Source organism: Carcharhinus amblyrhynchos, chromosome 4 (assembly GCF_965287045.1).
Source record: "Carcharhinus amblyrhynchos chromosome 4, sCarAmb.v2.hapA, whole genome shotgun sequence".
Classification (NCBI taxonomy): domain Eukaryota; kingdom Metazoa; phylum Chordata; class Chondrichthyes; order Carcharhiniformes; family Carcharhinidae; genus Carcharhinus; species Carcharhinus amblyrhynchos.
In genome coordinates this window covers 92,491,900-92,517,722 of record NC_137327.1, presented here as the reverse complement: position 1 = coordinate 92,517,722, position 25,823 = coordinate 92,491,900, and the positions used below count along the sequence as shown (strand labels likewise).

Sequence of the window (25,823 nt, the reverse complement as noted above, 5' to 3'; positions counted from 1 at the left end):
CACTTGTCGGCACATAGGAATAAGATTTAAGAGCAAGAATAGGTCATTTGTCCCTTTGAACCTGCTTAACTATTCAATAAGATCATGGTTGATCTGATTGTTGTCTTACCTCCACGTCCCTGTCTGCCCTCCATAAGCATTGACACACAAGAAATAGGAGCAGGAGTGGATTATATGGCCCATTGAGCCCGCTCGGCCATTCAATACGAATTCAATTTCCTGCCCACTTCCATGTCTGTTAATTCCCTAAGGTACCAAATATCTGCTTATCCCAGCCTAAAATATATTCAACCACAGAACACCATAATCTCCAAAGATAATTCCAAAGATTCACAACCATTTGAGTAAAATAATTGCTGCCTATCTCAGTTCTAAATGATCAACCTCTTATCCTAAGACTATGCCGTCATGTTTTGGTCTCCCAAAGTAGCAGAAACAATCTCTCAACATCTACCTATCAAGCTCCTTCAGAATTTTGCAGTTACCAATTAGATCACTTCTCATTCTTCTAAACTACAGAGAATGAGCCCAATTTATTTATCATAGGAACACCTATTCATCCCAAGGAGTAATTTAGTGAACCTTCGCTGTCCTACCTCCTTTCCTTTCTTAAATGTGGAGACCAAAACTTCATATAATATTCAAGATGTGGTTTCACCAAACCCTGTACAATTATAAAAGATTTATTGTGCTCCAATCCCCTTACAATAAAGGGCAATATAACAGTTGCCTTTTTAATTGCTTGCTGCAAGCTAGCTTTCTTTATTAATTTTATGAGCACATCCTTAAACATCAACACTCTTTGAACATCAACGTGCAGTTCACATCGTTTAAAAAGTACAATAATTTTCTGTGCTTTACCAAAGTGAATAACTTCACATTTCCCTACATTATGCTCCATTTGCCATCTTTTTAGCCACTCACTTAACCTGTCTATATCTCTTTGCAACCTCAGTGTGTCCTCTCCACAGCTTCCCTTCCTATTTGGCATCATCAGCAATGTTTAATACATTAATCCCTGTCTCTTCATCTAAGTCATTAATATAGGTTGTAAATAGCTGAGGACCCTGCACAGATTCTTGTGGCACCTCACTGCCTGCCAACTTCAAAAAACCCTCTTTGTTTTTATCCATTAACCTCTAGCCATGCTAAAACATTACTCCCAATTCCATAAGCTTTACCTTGCCATTTAACCTTTTGTACAACATCTCATCAAATGTATTTAGGAAATGAAGTTGTACTACATCTACTGGTTTCCCTTTATCAACCCTGAGGGAAAAAACCTCATCTGCATCTTTAAAACAAGACCTATTTTTAAACTGTGTCCCCTAGTTCTCAACAAAAGAAAACATCCTCCCAGTATCCACCTATCAACTCCCTCAAGATCTTATGTCTCAATAAGATCATCTCTCATATTCTAAAATCCAATGGATATAATGCCAACCTGTTTCTTCACAAGATAAGCCCTTCATCCCATGAATGAGTCGAGTGAACCTTCTCTGATTTGCTTCTAACACAATTATATGCCTTTTCAAATAAAGAGACCAAAAAAATACAGAGTACTCCAGATGAAGTCTCACCAAGGCCTGAACCTCTATACTTTATATCCTCTTCTTCCTATAAACACACCATTCCATTTGCATTCCTAATCACTTGCTGTACCTGCATGCTAATTGTTGGCTTTGCTTGCTTATATCATGATTTTCTAAATGTCTTGCTACTACTTCCTTAATAATGGATTCTAGCATATTTCCAATGACAGATATTAGGCTGCTAACTGGCCTGTAATTTCTGTCTCCCTTTTTTCCTAAATGGAGGTATTACATTTGTGGTTTTCAGATCTGCTGGCACCTTTTCAGAATCTAGGGAATTTTTGAAGATGGTTAATGGATGTTTTTTGGACTGGAGGAAGGATGGCAGTGGAGTTAGGAGGATGTCATATCCTACCTATGTTAGGGGTGCTCTGATGGAAGGTTATCCAGACTCAAAACATTAGCTCTATTCTCTGCCCATGGATGTTGTCAGACTTGCTAAGACTTTCCAACGACTATTTTTGTTGTGTGAGAAAAATATGTGATTTGCATACATAGGGCCAGATTTTACCAATTGGAGGCTAAGGGCCGGATCCAGACATAGAACGGATCCGAGTCTGGAATCCTCGTTCCAGCACGCCCATACGCTTTATGCCAGCTCCAGTCCGGTCCGCACTGTGCGGGGCTTAGTGCTGCCAGAACGATCAGTGCTCTGAACTGCACATGCGCAGTTCGAAAAAAATCTGAAACAGCACACCCAGGCGCGAAAGACAAAACCAGAGAGGGGTGGGGGGGGTGATGAGCTGCAATTGGACCCCCCTGGGAGGCAAGCCACCACCCCCCCCAACCTGGCAGACGCCCCCCCCCGCCGATCAGTCCCTCCCAGGAGGCAGCCCCCCTCAATAAGAACCCCCCCCCCCCGGGAGGCAGCCCCCCGATCAGAACCCCCCCTGGGAGGCAGTCCCCCCCACCACCCCCCCCCCAATCAAACCCCCCCATGGGAGGCAACCCCTCCCCCCCCCCCCCCCGCCCACTCCGGGAGGCAGGCTCCTCCAGCAGACCGGAGGATGGACTTGGGAGAATCTCCACCACCACGCCTCCCCCCCCCCCCCCCCACCCCAAGTCAGAGATCCATCTGAGCCCGCCCCCCTCCTCTGGCAGATGCCAGAAGGAGGCCAGGAAGGTGCTGCAGGCTGTCCAACGAGTGCAGTAAGAAGTCTCACAACAGGAATTTAACCTGATGTTGTGAGACTTCTTACTGTGTTGACCCCAGTCCAACACCGGCATCTCCACATCAATGAGTGCAGGTCAGAAGGATGGTGGAGGGAGAGCAGCAATCCAGGTCGGGGGTATGCTCTGCCGAGGGCGGGAGGGGAGTTCTGATCGCGGGCGATGCTGCCTCCCAGGTGGGTGGATCGCAGGGGGGTGTGCTCTACTGATGGGGGCCTGCCTCCCAGGGAAGAGTCTGATCGGGGGGGGGTCTGCTGGGGTTGGGGGGGGAGGTGGGGGTTTGGATCGTGCAGGTGGGTCTGCCGGGGTGGTTTGCGGGGGATCTGTGAAGGGTGTTTGAGGAGGACGGGCTTTGGAGGTTCCCCTGGAAAATAGGAATCAGCTTTGGATTTTTATTCTGCAGGTGGATAGCAGCGCAGATCTGAAAAGGATCCGAAGACGGTAAAGTGGGATTTGGCGGTAGTGTTGGGCGCGCTCAACAGACTGGATCCATGCCCAAATTGGGTGTCGGTAAAGGGGCAATAAGCTCGGTTTCGGGTGCAGATCGAGTTACAGGCCCGACACCCAAATTTACCGCAAATTCGCACCCGTTTTGGTAAAATCGGGCCCATAGATTCAAAAGAACGACAATAGGGTTATTGTAGGAGCTATTTCCTGTGCCAAACAGAAAATGAAACAAAGGCATGAACCTGTGAAACACCCCAATGACATCATCACCAAACCAGGTGACCGGCACTTCAAGCAATCACGCAACGACTAAATATATAAAATTCTTCCCCCTTTGCTTCTATGATCATGACAACAAATTACTACAATGTTATATATAAGATCAATAATTCTCTAGACATAGGACTGCATTAATCATTATACACAGTCAATAACAAAGCCGATCAGGAGGATATCTACTCCTCTTTGATTGTATACGATGTTCTGGAATTTAGCTGTCCTTGATGTTAGAAGTATGATTTGGAACTTCAGTAGACACTTCTTCTCTTGGAACTAACTCTGCATCATTCTCACGTGATATAATAACTTAGACACAATCATCAGGCAACTCAGATTCAAGTAAGTCTTCTGTAGTAGTTTTCACAACACTAGAGACTAAAGAAGTCGGTTCTCCTGGAGATAATTCAGAGAAATCATTTCAAGATGACAACAATTGGTTACAATGGCATCATCAAACTAGTTAAACTTTGGTTTGAACCATGTAAGAAATTGGACCCATTTTTGCTAACATAGTGGCGGGTAACAACTTCTTACTTATGACATAACTACACCTTAACACTAAATCTCCTTTTTGAAGTGAGTGTTTTTTTGCCCTCACTTGAGCAACTTGAGATTGTTGTTAAAGCTCTGCTATCTCTGAATCAAGCATAGTTCTCATTTCTGTTTAAGAGTAGCAATGCAAATGAGCGTGAGTAATGTTTCTATAAGCTGCCATAAAGCTATTCACACAACATGATAATGAAACTTGCTCTTTTGAAGCTTTTAAAGAATGTTTCAAGGATTGTCGAATTTTTTCAGCTAATCCATTGGTTGATGGATGATAAGATGTGGATTTTGAATGCTGAGTATCATTTACTTTGAGATAATCCACAAACTGTTGTGAAGTAAACTGTGAACCATTATCACTAACAATCTGTTCTGGTTTAACAAATCTTACAAAAATTTTGTCAAGTCTTTCAATGGTTTGTTCAGTTGTAGATCTCATGGTAACAACTTCTGGCCACATAGTGTGCGCATCAATTATGATCAAGAACAATCTGAGCATCCAGACCCAGCCACCAAAAATAACATATTTACAAATTTTTTCATCCAGGCTATGTCAGGATGTCTTACATGTAGTTGTTCAAGAACTCTTCCACGTTTACTGGGAGGTATGATCACCTAGATCCCTCCTTGAACATCAACTCAAGCTTTCTTGACACATGTTTCAAATCAGGATGTATATGATGCATTTCAGCTATCGTTCCTTTCAGGACAACATCTATCACCTTTTCTATCATGGGATCATTTCTGGTGAGCATTTGACCTTGAGAAGCTGTCACAGGTAAAATGACTATCAGTGCAAATAGAAGAATATTAACAAAACTGGTGGCATTTGCTCAGCAGGTAAACAGAGGAAGAAAGAAATTTAAACATGCAATAAACATTCAGATGAGTAAAAAAAATTTAAATGTGATCAGTTGATGGGCGGAATAAGCCAGTAAAATCACATGAGCAGGAAAAAAAATCCAGTTCATGCCTGGTTTCTCACCTCTTAACTCTAACAAGTCCAGGTTTCCGACGAGATCAGCCTCATGTCCAGGAAGGGTGCAAGGCTCATTATATTACTTAAATCTATTCAAATTGTGATTTAAATATTATTAGTGAGCCCGGAATGCAATTGTCTGGAATCACTTGCCTTAGTGGCCTAGCTGGTGAAGGGCCACAATAGCGAGGATCATGTATGGCCCCCATCAATGAGGACTTGATGTGGTGGCCTCACTGATAGGACCAGAGCACACTGAGACCCCCCCACATAGTCAGGGGCAGAAAAGACAGTGCCAACCTAGTGGTGCCAGCCTGGCACCCTGGCACTGCCCAAGGGGCAGGGCCTGAGGGGTCAGGACTTGAGGGGGATTGGTGCCATGATGGGGTGAAGCACAAAGGGAGGGGGGGGTTGCAGGTGGGAGGGTACATACTCTGCAACTGGCAATTGCCCAGGGTGGCGATTGATTGGGCCAGGCTGGGTGGGTGGCAATCGACCAGGCCAGACAGGAGGTAGTGGGTTGCAATCAGCTGAATGGGGGGAGGTGGGAGGAGGGGAGATAGTGTGTGATCAGCTGGAAGTGGGTTGGGGGGACAATATCCAGGAAAGTGAGAGGCCAATCAGCCTGGAAGGCCAGTGATCACAGGGGATGGGAAGCAGACAGGTGATGTCCAGGGGTATGGGGAGAGATGACTGATGGTTTTCTCTGCTCTGTGCAACAGACAGACGTGTGCAGTTGCGATTGTGCCCTCTACTGTGAGAAGCTGAATTTCAAGTGAAGTTAGGCCCCGCCCTGCCCCCTGTCTCTACTGGGAGGACATGATGTGGAGATGCCGGTGTTGGACTGGGGTAAACACAGTAAGTTGTCAGACTTCTTACTGTGTCTACTGGGAGGAACCAGAGTGCGATAAGCGACATAAGATTTCATTTGTGGTCTCGCCAAAAAATCTGAAACTCTCCCGTTTTCATGTTTGTTCGGTACATTTTTGGTAAGATCACTCCCTGAATTTAAAAGGTCTTTAACTGCAGAAAAGCAAAATCCACTAAAATTAATACTTTTACTAAAAATACATTTGTGAAGGTTAACTCAATGTAACTTGAAGCTTAGCGATCTGAGTGAATCTGTTATGAATTCCATTTTATTTGTTTGCGCACTTTTTAAAAATTAAATTTAAAAATGACTTACAATTGACTTTAGATTAATCATAGTGCGAGCTCAAGTGTAACCGAAAAACAGAATTCCCATTCATTCTCAATGTACCAAACCATTCTTCACCCAATAGACCAAACTATTTCCCATTCATTCCCATTGTTTAATATTCCAATTTTTTACATGTTTTCCAGTTTGCTTGCAATAAACAAAAAGGCAAATTCTGTGATTGAGAGCTCCCACTGAGGAAATGTATTTACAGGGAATGGTCCATGCATTGAATTCCTAACCTGTACTCCATGAAACATCACTCCTCACTGGGAGCCCTCAAATGTCATCTCATTGACTTGCATTTTAAAACATCCAGTGGTTCTAAAATCAGAGAATCCCACAGTGGAGAAAGAGGCCATTCGGCCCATCGAGTCTGCATCAACCACAATCCCATCAGGCCCTATCCCCATATCCCTACATATTTACCCACTAATCCCTCTAACCTTTGCATCCCAGGACATTAAGGGGCAATTTAGAATGGCCAATCAACCTAGCCCACACATCTTTGGACTGTGGGAGGAAACCAGAGTACCCAGAGGAAACCCACGCAGACACAGGGAGAATGCGCAAACTCCACACAGGCAGCGACCCGAGCCAGGATTCAAACCCAGGTCCCTGGAGCTGTGAAGCAGCAGTGCTAACCTGTGTGCTTCCGTGCTGAGAGAATGTTTCCTACTCTCTCCCTTTGTCAAAGTTACCAACAGGATAACATTTAAAGTAAGTTGAATAATGTTTGTTACTTAAGGTTTCAACCTTGGCTCAGTGGTTGCGCATTTGCCTCTGAGTCAGATGATTGAGAACTTAAGCTCTACACTCTAGACTTGATTGAGCACATGATCTAGATTGACAGTACAGTGTTGAATTATTGGAAGTGTTGACTTTCAAAATAAACTTTAAGCCAGGCACTATTTGCCTTCTTAGATAGATATACAGGATCTCATGGCACATTCAGATGAACTGGCAAATATTTATCCCTCAATCAACATTATTGAAACTGATTAGTTGGTCCTTATGTCATTGCTGTTTTGTGTTATTTAGCTGTGCACATATTGGTGGCCATATTTCTCTTCATTCCACCATTGACTATACATCAGAATAAAAGCCTTGAGAATGTGATCAGTGCTGTTATCTTCATCCTTGATATTTAATAGTACTCTTTACACAAGGATATCATCTTCCACAATTTTATTCATTTCAGAATTTAAAAGTTCAAAATCACTTCCTGCTATTATACACTTTCCATTATTGTAACTTTCTGATCAAGTGAATCACATCCCAAACACAAAATTAATTCCTATTAAGGAAGAAGATGCTCCAGTTTCCTTCCACACTCCAAAGATGTGCAGGTTAGGTTGACTAGCAATGCTAAATTGCCGCTTAGTGTTAGGGGATTAGCAGAGTAAATACGTGGAGTTGTGGGGATAGAGCCTTCTTGGGATTGTTGTCAGCGCAAGCTCAGTAGGCTGAATGGCCTCGCTCTGACTGTAGGGATTCTATGATTATCCATGTGATGTCATCTCCCAAATCTATGTCCATCATTTCTGTAAGTCTAAATGATCCTTTCCATTCAGGTTTTCAAAGCACAAATCAGCTATAATTAAAGTCACAACTGGGGTCCTCTAATTGTAATGGACAATCACTACTCATCTTCCTTCACCCTCTAAAGCCTCTCAGACAGCCAACCACACCTAGTTAGTAATTGCCCTTGACATCAAGGCACTATGTGGCTGGGCACAGCGTCAATTAGCCCTGTTAATCTGAAGTCAACTGGAATAAAGTACATGGTACGTTGTAGCAGATTATTTCTCTTAAAGAGTCTCCTCTATCAGAATGTAAAATTATATCATTAAGAATTCAAGAAGAGTTAGGGTTCATGAGGTTTACAGATTGAAACTGCAACTTGTCTTGGTTACTATATAGTATTTTGTTATAAGCTTAAATCTTCAGATTACATGATGCTTTGAATACCAGAAAGTGTAAATGCAAGATAAGCAAATTCACTAAATTCAAGCAATTGACAAAAAAAATGACAAGCCACTTGATAATAAATTAGCTAAGATATCCAAACACATAGCAAACTAGTTTTAAATTCACAACCAAAGTATAAAGCATAGTTTTTGCTGTTTTATCTCAGCTATGAAGGAACCTATCTTAAACCAAATTATGCTCCTGAGGTTTCTGACTGACTTGCTTACTTAAGTTTGTAATATAAAGAAAATCTGTTACACCTGAATAGCATGATTATTGTCTGTTTTAATGTTAGACCTCTTTCTTTTGAACAAATCTTTAGAATCAAAACAATGGCCAGAGGAATCCTCCAGTCCCGCTGGCAGCTCACCCCCAGTCACGGGTTTCCTGCTGGCGAAGGATGAGCTTAGTGGGAATTCCCATTGGCAGCAGGAGGACTGGAAAATCCTGCCATTAGCAAACAATGCACCACCTTCCACCAGTGGGAAACACTTGGTGAGGAGACCGGAGAATCTCGCATAACATGTTTTTTAAAATACAAGTGCAAATGTTATCAATTTAACCATGGTTCCCTATCTGCAAAGGCCTGTTCTTGGGGTGGCATGGTGGCACAGTGGTTAGCACTGCTGCCTCACAGCGCCAGAGACCTGGGTTTGATTCCCAGCCTGGGTCACTTGTATGTTCTCCCCATATCTGCATGTGTTTCCTCCGGATGCTCCAGTTTCCTCCCATAGTCCAAAAGACATGCTTGTTAGGTGTATTGGCCAGGTTAAATTCTCCCTCAGTATCACTGAACAAGCTTTCGGAGCACTGCTCCTTCATCAGTTGATAGCCAAGTTCTGTATGCATGAGGACGGCCTCAATCAGGATCTTGGGTTCATGTCACACAACATGTAATCCTCACCATATTGTCTGGGTTTGCAAAATCCTACTAACTGTCCTGGCTTAAGTCACTTCACATCTCTTTAACCTGTGATTATCCTTCTCTCCACTTGCACTGTCTGTACCTATAAAGACTACATTACCTGTAAAGAGTCACATTCCAACCATTCTTCAAATTCCAATCTGTAATTATCATGCAATTGTGTCTTTGCCTACATAAACCATGTTTGTGAGCAGCAGCGCTCTGAAAGCACGTGATTCCAAATAAACCTTTAACCTGGTGTTGTGAGACTTCTTACTGTGCCCACCCCAGTCCAATGCCAGCATCTCCACATCAATTCAATCAATCCAAAACTAGGGTCTAAAATCAAAACAAAGGAAACTACAACAATATGAAGGGCAAATTGGCTGTGATAGATTGGAAAATTACGTTAAAAGGAATGATGGAGAAAGGCACTGGTTAGCATTTAAATATTTGTATTATTAAAAATTTATATTATTTTGAGGCACAAAAACCTGGCAAGAGAAGTTAAAGATTCCATTAGATCAAAAGAAAGGGCTTATAAAATTGCCAAACAAATATGGGAGAATTTTGGAATTCAGCAAAGAAGAACTAAGAAACTGATAAAGGAAGATAAATAGAATATGGTGAAAGTAAATTATATCAGGAAACATAAAAAAGGACCATAAAACTTGTATATGTACGTAAAAAAGATCAGCAAAGGCAAATGTGACCACTACAATCAAAGACAGGAGAATGTATAAGGTGCGATGAGGAAATGGCAAAGAAAGTAAACAAATATTTTGTGTCTGTCTTCATGGAATACTAGAGAAATAAAGGACAATTGAGAATGGGGACCTGAAAGAAGTTAGTATTAATAAAACAATAATACTGGAGGAATTAACAAAATTGAAAGTTGAAAATCTGCTAGTCTTCAATTAAGACTGTTGAACGAGGGAGCTTTTTAAATTGATTCTCTTGTGAGATATGGATGTTGTTGACAAGGCCAAATCAGAGTCAACTGCATTATTGCAGATCTGAAGTCGTATGTAGGCCAGACTAGGGAAAAATTGCAAATTTTCTTCCCTGAATTGTATGAGTGAACCAGATTGATTTTTTAATGATAATTGATGATAGCTTCTTGGTCAATAACATTGATGCTTGTTTGTAATTGCAAACTTTATCAATTGGATTTAAATTTTACCAGCTACTATGGGAGGAAATGAACCCATGCACCCAAATCATTGGTTAGCCCTCTGGGTTACTTGTCCAGTGACACTACCACTATGCCATCATCTCCCACCTGTGAGGATGGAAGAGAGAAAACGGGGAACTACAGATCTGTTAGTTTGGCATCCTTGTAAAAAAAAATCTACTATAAAATATGTCCTAACTTGATACTTTAAAAAATGGTAGAATTTGGCAGAATCAACACTGGACTTCTGAAAAGAAAATCATGACAAATCATTTGACAAAATGTTTTGGAAATTTTTGAGGTTGTAATTGGCAGAATATATAAGGGGACTCATTAGGTGTGATGTATTTGGATTTTCAGAAGGCTTTCAATAATGTTCCACTCAGATTAGCAAAGAAAATTAAACCACATGGAATTGGGTGTCATATACTGCCATGGATTTAGACTTGGTAAATCGTCAGAAAATAGAGAGTTGGAATAAGCAGGTCATTCTCAGGTTGGCACACTATGGCTGCTTGGGCCCCAGCTATTCACAATCTATTTCAATTTGTTTGTGGGGAACCAAATGTAATATTCCCAAGTTTGTTGATAACACAAAACTAGACGGAAATATGCATTGTGAGGAGGAGGCAAAGAGACTTCAAGGGGGTTTACACAAGCTAAATAAGTGTACATGATCATGGTAGTTGGAATATAATGTGGAAAATATGAAGTTATCCAATTTGGTAGGAGAAATAAAATTGTAGAGTATTTTTTTTAATGGTGAGAGACTGGGAAGTGTTGATGTCCAAGTGTTGATAACCTGGGTATCCTTGTTCATAGGTCACTGAAGCAAAAATGCTGGTGCAGCAAGCAATTGGGAAATCAAATGGTATGTTAGCCTTTATTGCAAGAGGATTTGAGTACAGGAGTAAATATGTCTTGACTCAATTGTACAAAGTCTTGGTGAGACTGCACCTGGAGTATTGTGTACAGATTTGGTCTCCTTACCTTAAGGAAGACATGCTTGTCATAGGAGGGATACAAGGAATGTCTGCCAAATTGGAATTTGCGAAGGCAGGATTGCCCAATGAGGAGACATTGAGGAGGCTGGTCCTTTATTTAGAAAAGTGAGAGGTCACTTCATTTAGGCAAAAAAAATTCCAGGGTTTGACAGGTGAGATGCAGAAAGAATTTTCCCCATGACCGGGGATCCCGAACCTTCTCAGAAGTGTAATACCTTTTCCACCATTAACATTAAGCCACTAGGATATCTAGATTAGTTCTATCCCCTTCTCGAAGAAACTGTTCTTCAGTCCTCTGCAATCATTCCTTTCTCAACTGAGCTATGTCTTGTATTTATTTGAGTATCTATTAATGCAATATTTCTGTATCTGGGATTTCATGATCTATAATCAGCCAGTTTGTCCAGGCTCTCCTCTCTTATTATCTTAACAGTTATAATCTCCCTTTTGACTTTCAATGCCTTTCATTTGTTCTCGTTCCAAGGAGTGGCATGTTAAGAACAATCTTCTTCATTGATTTCTATTCTCTGTTGCCCTCACAGCCTATTCTATAGAGACGTTGCCTCAATTTTTACTAACAAAGAGGAAATTATGACAGCAGTCGAGCCGAAGTTCTTGACTACTACCATTATAACTTCCTCTTTGTTAGTGAAAATTGAGGCAAAGTATTGATTTAGTATCCCTGTTATTTTACCAGCAGCTCCTGTAAGTTTAGTCTGTTTATTCCTTAGTGGCCCTATTCACATGTTAATACTCCTCTTATTACTGATGTGCCTTTTGAATACTTGGCTGTTTCTTTTTATATTCTCTGATAACTATAATTTCATGTTTGCTCTTTGCCTTCCTAATTATCGTCAATGGAAATGAGAATTGGGAGAAATGAAAAATGCACTGCGATTCGCCTTCATCCATTTGACAGTTTTGCAGAAAGTCAGAACAACCCTAGTTAAATGTTATGCTAATATTGCATAACGTAATTTCAAAACCTATATCATTTACTTATAATATTTCACAGTGAGTGTCCTTGCTGGGTTGAGCGATTAAAACAGGAACCTGCAGATATCTTTGGCTAGAAAGCACTTTTGCTTATTTAATTATTTCATCAGGGATCAACCCAATTTCTGTTTGAAGTAAATATCTGTATTTCTCTGTTAGGCGGTCCATCGGAGGGCAGACTCATACCAGGCGATCAGATTCTAGCCATAAATGACGAGGGCGTCACCAGTGCCCCAAGGGAAAGAGTCATAGACCTTGTAAGGTAATCATTTGTTTGTTCAGCCAATTAACAACAATAAGTTATACAAATATAAATGATTATTTACCTGCCATAATCGGGTCTCTGGGAACAGGCACTAAGATATCTAATCTTTCAAAAAGTTCCATTAAATATTGTAAGACATTAATGATTTTAAACTAGACTGTTAAATAGATTTTCATTAGCAGCAAGAAAACGAATTTTCCACAAAGTGGCAATCAGTGTCAGATTGCCACATGGCTCCTACATTTCTGCGGCTCAATACTGTTCTGCATTTCTGACTGAAGGCCGGCTTCTTCAGTAATTCGGAGCATTCCTTCAATCGAAGAGTTTCATCCTTGGGCTAGGAAGCAGGGGGAAGACAAGCACACCACCATGTAATGGCACTAGCCAGTCCAGTCAGAATGGTAGATGGTAGGGTGGGTAAGTGAGGAAGTGGAAGTGGGTAGAATGGCAGATGGGTAGGATGATAGAGTGTCAGGTGAAGAGGGTAGTAGATTGATGGGAGAGTCGGCTGGTAGGGTGGTACGCGGGAGGATGGTAACGTGATTCAGATGATAGGTGGAAAGGTATTAAGTGGGTAGAGTGGCAGGTGATTAGAGTAGCAGGTTGGTGAGGTGGTGGGTCGGAAGCTAGTCAGATTGGATCAAAAGAGGTAAGCTAGTGATGGGAGGATAGTCAAGTGGAGCCAGGTTGAAGGAGGAATCAGGGGCGTAGTTGGAGGTTTGACAGGGGAGTTGGGGTCATCAGTTGTACAGTTACCCAAAAGTTTCTGTCTAACATTACCTTGATAACTTTCCAGGTATGTATGTTAGAACTGGCTGAATTAGCCCATTCTAAATCAGAGTTGGAGACTTTTCGAGAGGGTCCCAGGGAACAGAGGACTTGCCTATCTGAAGTCCAAACTTCCTGGGAAATTCCCATGGAGATCAGCACATTAGAGTTCCGTGGGGACCCCCAACGTGCAGTTTGGATTCTACGTCTAGTTTCTGATAATCCAGAGACCGGAAGATCTGAGCTAACGTTTTCAGTAAAACCACGAAGCAAATTGATATTTTTTCCACTGGGTGTTAAAGCTGGCAATAATGGAATTGAAAGAAACAGAAAAGCTGGTAATGTGTACCAGTGGAGTTTAATAGTGGTATTAAAGCTATCTTGAATCTGCTGGCAATTTTTAAATACTGTGTATAACTGTTAACAATAATTTAAATATTTGCAAATTAAAGCCTTGTTTATTGCACCACACAAAAGGTTTACATTTCTCTGCTTGTTGAAATGGTAATAACTAGGTAGCAATTAGGTTTCACTCAGTTTAAGTTAATTTACCTCTGGGCCTGTAGCAGTCACAGGTATCAGTAGTGGGATGATTTTGAAAAAATGTCAGGGCTACCTCAGTGTGCTGCCAACTTGAGATAGAATTTGTGGTCTCTGGGGTTAGCTTGATACGAAGTCTGCACTGCCCCAGGGTGCATGGCAGAAGCTACTACCTCACAGAGAAGCAGTGTGTGGTGAGGCTCACATGCACAAGGATTGATTCACAAGGTGTGCCAGCTGGTCCACCCAAGATATTTATGAGGACACTCAGCCATTAGCACTATGCCTGTGTTACAGTAAAAGCCACTGTTTCCTTCAGTTTTCCTGCTGTTGTCATCTATCAAGTATTGTACAAAGTATCTGCTATCCACTCACTGAGGCATTTAGAATGTAATTGACAGAAAATCTCCCCATGCATAAACGCCTGCCAATTTCAGCAATGACCAGTAATCTTTTTTTTTTAAATTGCTGTCTCTTTCATGACAGCTATTATTTCACTTACTGGAGATCCTATAAAATAAGGAAAGGAAGACTTGTATTTTTCTAGTGTTTTCACAACCTCAGGATATTCCAAAGCACCTTATTGCCAATGAACTATCATAATGTAGGAAATGCAGCAACCGATTGGATACAGAGAGTTGCCACGATCAATAATATAGTAAAAATCAGGTAATCTGTTTTTGTGATGGTGATTGGATATTGGCCAAGATTAATAATTGTAATCCCCCTTAGCCCAGCCCCAAAATCCCAAAAATTTTAGCCACCCTTTGCTCAGCTTGCAAAACCCATCCTTCTTGCCTCGTCCCCAAAATGCTGACCTCTACTCTCGCTCGGGTAGCTAAACACCCGCCCTCCTAAAAATGGCTGAGTTTTCTGTCTTCAGCACCCACGACACTTCTTCTTGCAGGACCTGCAGTGTCCACTACTCTTATCTGGTGCTGCTTGGACTACAAGAGATGTCAGCCAGTCAGATTGACCAATGGCTCTTGAGGGTGGGACTTCCTTTCACTGAGAAGCAGAATTCCAGCTGTCAATTCGTTAAGGCCACCACAGTCTATTACCACTGCATGCCAGCCTTTTCTGATCAACTCTTCCTCCTGGGGATTTTTCAATGAAACAAAAAGCTTGGTCAGCCATTTCCTGGTTCATTGGTCAAGGACATCAGATTCAACCTGTCTTATTTGAACTTAAACAAAAGCTTGGCTGTTATCCATTCTCTGGTACATTCTGGCACAGTGGTTAGCCCAGAAACATGGGTTCAATTCCCGGCTTGGGTCACTGTCTGTGGAGAGTTTGCATGTTTGCCCCGTGAGTGCGTGGGTTTCCTCCGGGTGCTCCGGTCTCCTCCCACAGTCCAATGGTGTGCAGGTTTGGTGGATTGGCCATGCCAAATTGTCCCTTAGTGTCAGGGGGACTAGCCGGGTAAATGCAAGGGGTTAAGGGGATTGTGGTTGGTGCAGACTCGAAGGGCTGAACAACCTCCTTCTGCACTGTAGGGGTTCTATGATTCTCCATGTCTCTACCAATCAGAAACCACTTGCCAACCAATCAGCACTTATTTCTCATGCAGTATAAATTGTTTCTCCCTTTACAATTGGTATGCTTACTATCTGTCCTGATGAGGGTGAGACAAAAAGCTTCAACGACATATTTCTTTTTTCAGCAATAATACTTTATATTCAACCATCCCAAGCAAACATATGTACATCATTTTTTTAGAGTTAAGCTTTTCAGTTTTCTCCAAGTACAAAAATAGTCTTGAGATAAAAAGGTCTCAGATGTCTGCATTCGGAGCTACAAACTTGAGACTGTGTATTGATGTGATGAGGCACATTATCATATCACAATCATTCATCGGAAAACAAAATGCGTCCTCAGAATCCGTGCGTTTGAAATATCCTGGTCTGCTCGCTATCAGGCACCTGATATTCCATTCTGTGTTATCAACTATAGATACCTAGCAACCCCTTGACCTGCTTTGGAGCTGATAGAAATGATGTATGACTATGGTTGTGATTTGGCTGTTTGATGTATTTCCAATCTCCAACTTCAAATCATGATTCTATGTGCTTGTTTGCTTGTGTTTGCTTTATCCAGTTACTTTATGATTTATTTGCTTTTGATCTGGAATTTTCATTGGGGTGTGGTAATAATTTCAGAATCATCAATGGCATGCAAAAGCTATGATCTACCATAAGTTCAAATGAGCGCAGTTTTTAAAGTTATTTTGGTTTATTTATTAGTATCACAAGCAGGCTTACATTAACATTGCAATGAAGTTACTGTGAAAATCCCCTAGTCATTCCCAGAACACAGTTCTGCTGCACTGAGGGAGAATTTAACATGGCCAATGCACCTAATCAGCTCATCTTTTGGATTGTGGGAGGAAACTGGAGCACCTGGAGGAAACCTGCATTGATATAACAAGGAGAATGTGCAGACTCCGCACAGACACTAGCCCAAGCTGGGAATCAAACCCAGGTCCCTCGTACTGTGAGGCAGCAATGCTAACCACTGTGCGAACTTGCCACCGTGTATACCAGAGAGTTTGCTGTGTGGTGGAGTCCATGGAGGAGGGAAAGGAGGTGATTCTTTCCATGTGCTTTTTCTACCTTGTCCGCCCTGTAGGAATTGGTTCTTGCTCTATGACGGAATGAAGCTAGAGGTTTGGTAAGTGTCTACTGAGTAATAGAGGTGTATTCCAGTCCTAAAGTTTAAAATAGCACAGAAGTGGTGGTAAGATGAATAAGTTATGGAAAAAACAATCATCTGAATAATATGATTAAAATAAATTAAGGAAGACAGGACAGCTGATGTTTTGATTTGAGCTGATTTGATTTATTATTGTCACATGTATTAACATGCAGTGAAAAGTATTGTTTCTTGCATACTATGCAGACAAAGCATACCATTCACAGAGAAGGAAACGAGAGAGTACACAATGTAGTGTTACAGTCATAGCTAGGCTGTAGAGAAAGATCAACCCAATGCAAGGTAAGTTCATTCAAAAGTCTGACAGTAGCAGGGAAGAAGTTGTTCTTGAGTCGGTTGGTACGTGACCTCAGATCTTTTTTCCAAAGGAAGAAGGTGAAAGAGAGAATGTCCTGGGTGCGTGGGGTCCTGAATTATGCTGGCTGTTTTGCTGAGGCAGCGGGAAGTGTAGACAGAGTCAATGGATGGGAGGCTGGTTTGCCTGATGGATTGGGCTATATTTGTGACCTTTTGTAGTTCCTTGCAGTCTTGGGCACAGCAAGAGCCATACCAAGCTGTGGTACAACCAGAAAGAATGATTTCAATGGTGCACCTGTAAAAGTTGGCGAGAGTCGTAGCTAATATGCCAAATTTCCTTAGTCTTCTGGAAAAGTAGAGGCATTGGTGGGCTTTCTTAACTATAGTGATGGCATGGGAAGACCAGGACAAGCTATCGGTGATGTGCCTTGGCTGCAGCATGTGGGAGCTCCTGGATGCCAGTTTGATCCAGGGTAAACAATTCTGCCGTGTTTGTGGCTCGAGGCATTTTGACTCAGTGTCTTAATCTGGAGGCTGAGCTGCAGACACTGTGACTCATCAGGGAGGGGGAAAGTTACCTGGATGCTTTGTACCAGGAGTCAGTCACACGCCTGAGGATAGGAACTTTTGATTTGTTCTGTGGTAAGAGATAGATGATTGTGAAGCAGGTTCGGGGATCCATAAGGCAGGAGTGCAGGAGCCTCAGTCTTTGCAACTTTCTGATTTAAGGTTCTTGTTTGGATGACAGGAAGGGCTGCAGAATGGAAGAGCTAACTGACCATGGTACAGGAAGCTATTCAAGTGGGAGAGCAAAGCAGAATGGACTGGCAGTAGAGGGTATAATAATGAGGAAGATTGGCACTGTTCTCTGCAACAAAGAGCAGGAGTCCAGACATCTGTGCATCTGCTGGGTGCTAGGGTTCAGCACATTTGCCTGGATATATTAGAGGGGGAGAATCCAGTCATCATGGTCCACATAGATGCCTATAACTTTGGTAGAACTAGGAAGGAGAATCTGCATGGAGAGTATGAGGAGTAAGGCACTAAATTAAAAAGCAGAACATTAAAGGTCATAATCTCTAGGTTATTACCTGAGCGACATGCAAATGAACATCGGTCAATAAAATTAGAGAGGTGAATACATGGATGAATGCTAGAGAAATGAAGAGGGTATTAAACTAAATAAATAGTGAATTAGATGGGTTTCATGGTCATCCTTAGATTTTAATTCAGATGTTATACTGAATTTAAATTCTACTATACGTCATGATGGGATTCAGACCCCGGTCCCCAGACCATTACTCTGGGTCTCTGGATTTTACTAGTCTGGTGGTGCTTTTGCCTTCCTCACTGGGTAGGAAGTTCAGGATCCAGTCGCAGAGGGAGAAGCCAACCCCAGCCACAGAGTTTGGAGATAAGCTTCCTAGGAATAATGATGTTGAAGACTGAGCTGTTGTCTTCAGACCAGCCATGATCTTGTTGAATGGCAGGGCAGGCTGGAAGGGCTAGATGGACTACTCCTGCTCCTATTTCTTATGTTCTTATGTTGTGCACCTGTTGCACAGCAGTCAAACTGTTGTGGATCCAGATAATCTGGGAAGTCAGAATTGATTTGTACCATGACTAACCTTTCGAAGCACTTTATAATGATGGATGTCAGAGCCACCGGCTGATAGTCATTAAGATACGCTGCTTGGCTTTTCTTTGGTACGGGGATAATGGTCAGTACTGGGATGATGGTCATCTTCTTGAAGCAGATGGGGACCTCAGATTGCTCTAAAGAGAGGTTGAAAATGTTTGCAAATACCCCAGCCAGCTGGTCCACGCAGGATCTGAGTCTCATCCGGGTAACCTATCTGGGCCAATCGCTTTCTATGGATTGACCTTCGAGAAGGCTGCTCTTACATCTGCAAAGGTAACCTTGGATATGGGTTCTTCCGGGGTGGGGGCATGCTCTCACTGGCCTCTTGCTCAAAATGGGCATAGATCCATTGAGCTCATCAGGGAGGGAGGCATTGGTGCCAGCGATTTTACATGCCTTCATCTTGTAACCTATTATGCACAGACTTTGCCATAGTCAGAGGTCTGTGTGACTAGCCTGGGATTCTAGCTTGGTCCGGTGTCTTTTGGTATCTTTGATGGATCTCCTTAGATCATATCTGCCTTACTTGTATAGGTCAGGGTTGCTTGACTTGAACGCCTCAGACCTAGACTTCAGCAGGCAGTGGATATTCCTGTTTATCCATGGTTTCCGGTTGGGAAACACACACGTTTGCTCCTCAATATAGATTGGAAAAATCAGATCGACAAAGACAGCCTGGGTGAGAAACTCATTGACAGTTTTTGGGATAGTTTCTCAGAACAGCATGTTCTAGAGCCAACCAGTGAACAGGTTGTACTAGATCAGGTATTGTAATTGATGCCCTCAGAGTGAACGCAGCAATCATAAGATGTTTTAATTTTACATTGAGGTTATGGAAGAGAAGATTGAAACCAGGACTAGTATTATAAACTTAAATCAGGATAATTATGCGGGCATGAAGGCAGAGCTAGCTAAAGTGAACCAGCAAATTAGGTTAAGGAATAGGCCTGTGTGTCAGATATTTAAAGGGATATTTCAGAACACACACAATAGATACATTCCAATAAGAAAGAAAAATTCCAAATGGAGGACCCACCATCTGTAGTTAACTAAAAATATTAAAGATAGTATCAAACTTAAAGAAAAAGCATATGATAGTACAAAGAGAGCAGGCTGTGTACAGTTCTGGTCACCTTATCATAGAAAAAATATTATTAAACTAGATAGAGTGCAGAAAAGATTTACTAGGATGCTACTGGAACTTGATGGTTTGCGTTATAAGGAGAGGCTAGGCAGACTGCGACTTTTTTCTCTGGACCACAGGAGGCTGAGGGGTGATTTTGTAGCGATCTATAAAATAATGAGGGGCATAGATCAGTTAGATAGTCAATATCTTTTCCCAAAGGCATGGGAGTCTAAAACTAGAGGGCATAGGTTTAAGGTGAGAGGGGAGAGATACAAAAGTGTCCAGAGCGGCAATTTTTTCACACAGAGGATGATATGTGTCTGGAACAAGCTGCCAGAGGTAATAATAGAGGCGGGTACAATTTTGTCTTTTAAAAAGCGTTTAGACAGTTACATGGGTAAGATGGGTATAAAGGGATATGGGCCAAATACAGGCAACTGGGACTAGTTTAGGCATTTAAAATAAGAGCGGCATGGACAAGTTGGACCGAAGGGCCTAATTCCATGCAATAAACCTATATTACTTTATGACCACTATGAGAGCAAAGAGGGAGCATGAAAAATTTTGTGAGTAAAATAAAGGAAACTCCAGATGTGTTTTATAAGTATGTTAATGGGAGGAGGACGACCAGAGTGAGAATAGGGCCCATTAGGGACCATTGTGGCAATTTATGTGTGGAACCAGAAGATGTAGCTGAGATTCTAAATCGGTATTTTCCATCTATGTTCACTATTGAGAAGGATGCTGTAAGTATAGAAATCAGGAAGGGACATTGTGATTTATCTGAACAACTTAAAATTGAGAGGGAGGAGGTATTAATGGTTTTAACAGGCATAAAAGTGGATAAATACCCAGGCTCAGATGAGATATATCCCAGGCAGCTACGGGAGGCAAGGGAGGAGATTGCAGTGGCTCTGACAATTTTCAAATCTGCTCTGGCTACATGAAAGGTGCCAAAAGACTGGAGGACAGCTAATGTAGTATCATTATTCAAGAAGGTAAGTAGGGAAAGAATAGGTAGTTACACATCAATGAGTCTATATCAGTGTTGGGAAACTATTGGAAAAAATTCTGAGGAACAAAATTATTCTCCATTTGGGGAGGCAAGGGTTAATCAAGGATAGTCAGCATGGTTTTGTCAACTCACTCATCTGAGGAAGGAACAGTGCTCTGAAAGCTCGTGATTCCAAATAAACCTGTTGGACTTCAACTGCTGTGGTGACACTTCCCAGTGTGGTTTTGCCAAAGGGAAATCATATCTTACAGATTTGATTGAATTTTTCAGGAAGGTGAACAAGTGTGTAGATGAGGATAGTGTAGTTGGTGTACTCCACATGGACTTCAGTAAGACTTTTGACAAAGTCTGACATGGGAGGCTGATGAAGATGGAAAACAGCATCAAAAATTGGCTTAGTGCGGGAGGTAGAGTGCGACAGTTGAAGTTCGTTTTTGTGGCTGGAAGCCTATGACCCATGGTGTTCTACAGATATTGGTGCTAGGTCCCTTGTTGTTTGTAGTGTACATTAATGAACTGAATTTGAATGTAGGAGATATGATAAGTAAGTTCACAGATGACACAAAAATTGGTGATGTGGTAAGTACTGAGGAGCAAAGCCCTTGATTATAGGACAATATAGATGGGTTGGTTAGATGGGCAGAACAGTAGCAAATGGAATTTAGTTCTGGAAATTATGGGGTAATACATTTTGAGAGGACAAACACGACAAGGGATTATAATGAATGGTTGGACTAGAAAGTACAGAAGATCAGAGGGACTTTGGTATGCATATCTATAGGTCTCTGAAGACAGCAGGCAGGTACACTTAAATTTGCTTATTAGTCACAAGTAGACTTACATTGACACGGCAGTGAAGTTACTATGAAAATCCCCAAGTCACCACAATCTGCCACCTACTCAGGTACACTTACAGAAGCTTAACTTCTGTAGTGGGGAATTTTTTTTTACTTTATTCCAATCCAATCAAGTCAAATTAAAGCCAATTCAGAGTCCCAACAAGTTGGGACATTCCCGATCCAAGCTGACAAGACAGAGCTCTCACCTCCTGTCTTGGGCTTGATCTACGTGATCCAAGCTGATTGGAGTAGGTATAGCTCCTCCTCCAAGGCTTGATCTCATTTGCATCTTAGCCAAAAGGCCGAGATGCCACTTTAAAAAATTGCTTCAAAAGAAGCTGAAATGTAACCTAATGACTTCAACCAAGTGCAGCATGTCGATATTACACTTGATCTCAGCCAAAAGGCCGTGATGATCCGAGTGGGGAAATGCTTGAATCTATCATCAAGAAAGAAATAATAATTGTCCCATTCAGAAAGCACAGCATGGATTCATGAAAGGCAAGTCATGTTTAACTAATTTGGTGGAACTCTTTGAGGACATTATGAGTGTGATGGACAACGGGTTACCTGTGGATATGGTGTATCTGGATTTCCAGAAGGCATTCAACAAGGTGCCGCACAAAAAGCTGCTGCATAGGATAAACGTGCACAGCATTATGGGTAATATATTTGCATGGATAGAGGATTGGTTAATTAACAGAAAACAAAGAGTGGAGATAAATGGGTGTTTTTCTGGTTGATGATCAGTGACTAGTGATGTGCCTCAGGGATCAGTGTTGGGACCGCAATTGTTTACAATTTACACAGGTGATTTGGAGTTGGGGACCAAGTGTAGTGTGTCAAAGTTTGCAGATGACACTGAGATGAGTGGTAGAGCAAAGTGTGCAGAGGCTCTGAATATCTGCAAAGGGATATAGATAGTTTGAGTGGATAAAGGTCTGGCAGATGGAGTATAATATTGGTAAATGTGATATCATTCATTTTGGTATGAATAACAGCAAAATGGGCTATTATTTAAATGGTAAAATATTGCAGCCTACTGCTGTGCTGAGGGATGTGGGTGTCCTTGTGCTTGAATCACAAAAAGTTGGTTTGCAGGTGCAGCAGGTAATTAAGAAGGCAAATAGAATTTTATCCTTCATTGCTAGAGGGATGGAGTTTAACAACAGGGACGTGATGTTGCAGCTGTATAAGGTGCTGGTGAGGTGTGGAGTACTGTTTTGGTCTCCTCACTTGAGAAAGGATATATTGGCACTGGAGGGGGTGCAGAGGAGATTCACTAGGTTGATTCTGGAGTTGAGAGGATTGGCTTACAAGGAGAGACAGAGTAGGCTGGTACTATACTCATTAGAATTTAGAAGAATGAGGGAGGATCTTTTGGAAGCAGGTAAAATTACGAAGGGAATAGATGAGGTGGAGGCAGGGAAGTTGTTTCCATTGGCAGGTGAAACCAGAACTAGGGGGCATAGCCTCAAAATAAGGGGGAGCAGATTTAGGATTGAGTTGAGGAGGAACTTCTTCACACAAAGGGTTGTGAATCAGTGGAATTCTCTGCCCAGTGAAGCAGTTGAGGCTACTTCGTTGAATGTTTTTAAGGAAAAGATAGATAAATTTTTGAACAGTAAAGGAATTAAGTGTTATGGTGAATGGTCGGGATCAGCCGAGATCTTATTGAATGGGCGGATTAAGCTCAAGGGGCCAAATGGCCTACTCCTGCTCCTAGTTCTTATATTCTTATGGTTAATAGACAAGATGGTTAAGAAAGTATATGGGATACTTGCCTTTATTAACCAAGGCATTGAATATAAGAGCAAAGAAGCTATATAAAACGTTGGTTAAGCCACAGCTATAGTACTAGGTGCATTTCTGGTTGCCGCGCTATAAGAAGGAAGTGATTTGTTATACAGCTTTAATTTAAACAGCTTCCAAGCATTCCAGTTTAATGACACTAACAAGGACAGTAATTCAATTATTTCTTTATTTAACATTTTTAGTATCAACTTAAACAAAACAGTTGCAACTCATTGACTCTTTACTAAACTTGCACTGGAGAAGGTACAGAAGAGATTCACCAGGATGTTGCCTGGGCTGGAACGTTTCAGCTATCAAGAGAGACTGCATTGTTTTCCTTGGAGCAGAGAACCCTGAGGGGGGTCTGATTGAGGTGTGTGTTTGAGGGGCATAGATAGAGTGGTTAAAAAGGAACTTTTCCCTATAGTAGAGGTTAATAACCAGTGGGCATAGATTTAAGTCAAGGGGCAGAAGGTATATCGGATATGTGAGGAAAACCTTTTTCATCCAGACTGTGATGGGAATCTGGAACTCACTGCCTGAAAGGATAGTAGAGGCTGGAAACCTCAGAACATTTAAGAAGTATTTAGATGAGCACTTGAAATGCCATAGCATTCAAGGCTACAGGCTAATTGCTGGAAATGGGATCAAAGTAGACAGGTACTTGATAGCTGATGTAGGCACAAATGGGCCAAAGAGTCTCTCTTCTTGCGGTAAAATGATATGATTCAATGACTATGACTCACCGATGGATGGATAGTCACAAGACTGGACAGAGTATTAAGGACAGCAAAGAATGACAACAATTGATAAGGAAGGAAAAATTTGAGTACGAGAGTAAAAATCTAGAAATATAAAGACAGATAGTAAGAATTTCTACAGTTTTCAAAAAGAAAAGTTAACAAAGTGAGCAGTAGTCCTATAGAAATGATTGGGGTCGGACAGAAAGAGGACATATCCCCTTTCCTTTGTACTATGCCACTTTTATTTCAGCTCACGCCCAATGCTTGTTGCTCCCTGTGATGCCCTGCCCTTATCTTGTGGATTGTTGTCTTCTTGCCTCCTGGGCCTTTTCCTTCTTATATATTATCTATTATTACCTGTGTTGTTTTTTTCTTGTGTGGGGTGGTGAGTGAGGGGTACCCCGTGCGGCGGAAGAGAAGGAGTAGGTGGGGGGAGGGGGAAGGAAGAACAAAGGAAAACATGATGATGGTGTGCTTTTGTCATATTTTAGGTGGTTGGGGGAGGGTGGTTGTTGAGGCGGTGTGTGTTAGGGGTAGGGGGTTGCTAAGTCAGGGGTTTACATGTTCCCAGGGGCTGGGATGGATGTCCAAGTGGTGTGTGTATTGGGGAGTTGTATTTTGGTGGTTTCATGGCTGGGGAGGTTTTGTGGCCATTGCTGAGTCAGATTCTGTTTTATCGGAGGTGTGGGGGAGAAAGGTTTTGTTTGCAAGTGGGCTACTGAGGGGGTAGTAAGTGGGCAACAGGGGGTGGAGGTCAGGCAGTGGGATAAAAAAAGTCCTGTGGGTTTTCTGATAGGGATGTTGGTGGATAGGTTGTTGGTTGTAGGGGGTTTGTTGTCCTCCCCTGTCTTGGTGCTTTCGCCCCCGTGTGTGCCTGTTAGGGTGGGTGGGGTGAGGGGTTCCCAGAACTGGTGGGATGGGGTAACTTTTTATTTTTTGTGGGCGTTTTATGTTGTGGTGCGCAGGATGTTGTGATGTGGATTTGGATAGTACGTATTGCATTGGGGGACACTAGTTGGCAGAGTAAGTTGGTGTAGGGACATTCCCATTTATTCGGATGGTTTATGTGTTTGGTATGAGGATGGGTCTTTTGTTGGCAGTGCAAAAATACTTTATCGACAATTTGTTTGTTTACTTCTTTATTAATTAATTAATTAGTGTCCCCAGTAGGCTTACATTAGCAATGTAATGAAGTTACACCAAGGGGAAATTTAGTATGGCCAATTCAGTTAACTAGCACGTCTTTTGAGTGTGGGAGGAAACGGGAACGGCAGGAGGAAATCCACACAAGCATGGGGAGAGTATGCAAATTCCACACAGGTAGAGATCTAAGCCAGTTCCCCTGCCGGCGTCCCTGGCCCTGCACGGCAATAGTGCTAACCACTATGCAATTGTGCTGCCCACATATGAATGGCTTACATGTTTGTCTTCTCACATGCTGGCTTTCCTCTGTCTGTCCCTTATTTGTTTGCCTTCTGTCCTTGGAGTTGACCTCCTGTGCCCCCTCCTCGTTCCATACCTTCTCCCCCTTGTGGTTCCATTGTTTCCTCCTTCTCCTGCTCTGTCATTGGCATTTGTTCGGGAGAAAGTCTGGGGTGGGGGGGGGGGGAGATTTGTTTTGGGGATGGTTGAATCATCTTTGTTTCTGTTTGGGGTTTTTTGTCTGGCCTTCATCAGTGTTTGTGTTCAGAGAACCTAGCAATTAGTTTCTTCTCGGCATGTGACTTGTGTTTGTTATGGTTTCCCAGTTATGTTACGTTTCCCTGTTCCTTCCAGTGGTGTATATGTGGGTGTGTTATTAGTTTCTGTTCATTATTTGTTG

At 42.1% G+C, this 25,823-nt stretch overlaps 1 protein-coding gene across 1 annotated transcript in view; it reads left to right on the top strand.

The window, feature by feature from the left end:
- Nucleotides 1-25,823, top strand: part of frmpd3 (FERM and PDZ domain containing 3) — a 153,280-nt gene that overhangs the window by 6,821 nt on the left and 120,636 nt on the right. Inside the window, exon 2 of the mRNA XM_080188215.1 lies at nucleotides 12,420-12,522. Coding sequence (XP_080044341.1) covers nucleotides 12,420-12,522 — 103 coding nt within the window. The remainder of the gene's footprint in view (nucleotides 1-12,419; nucleotides 12,523-25,823) is intronic.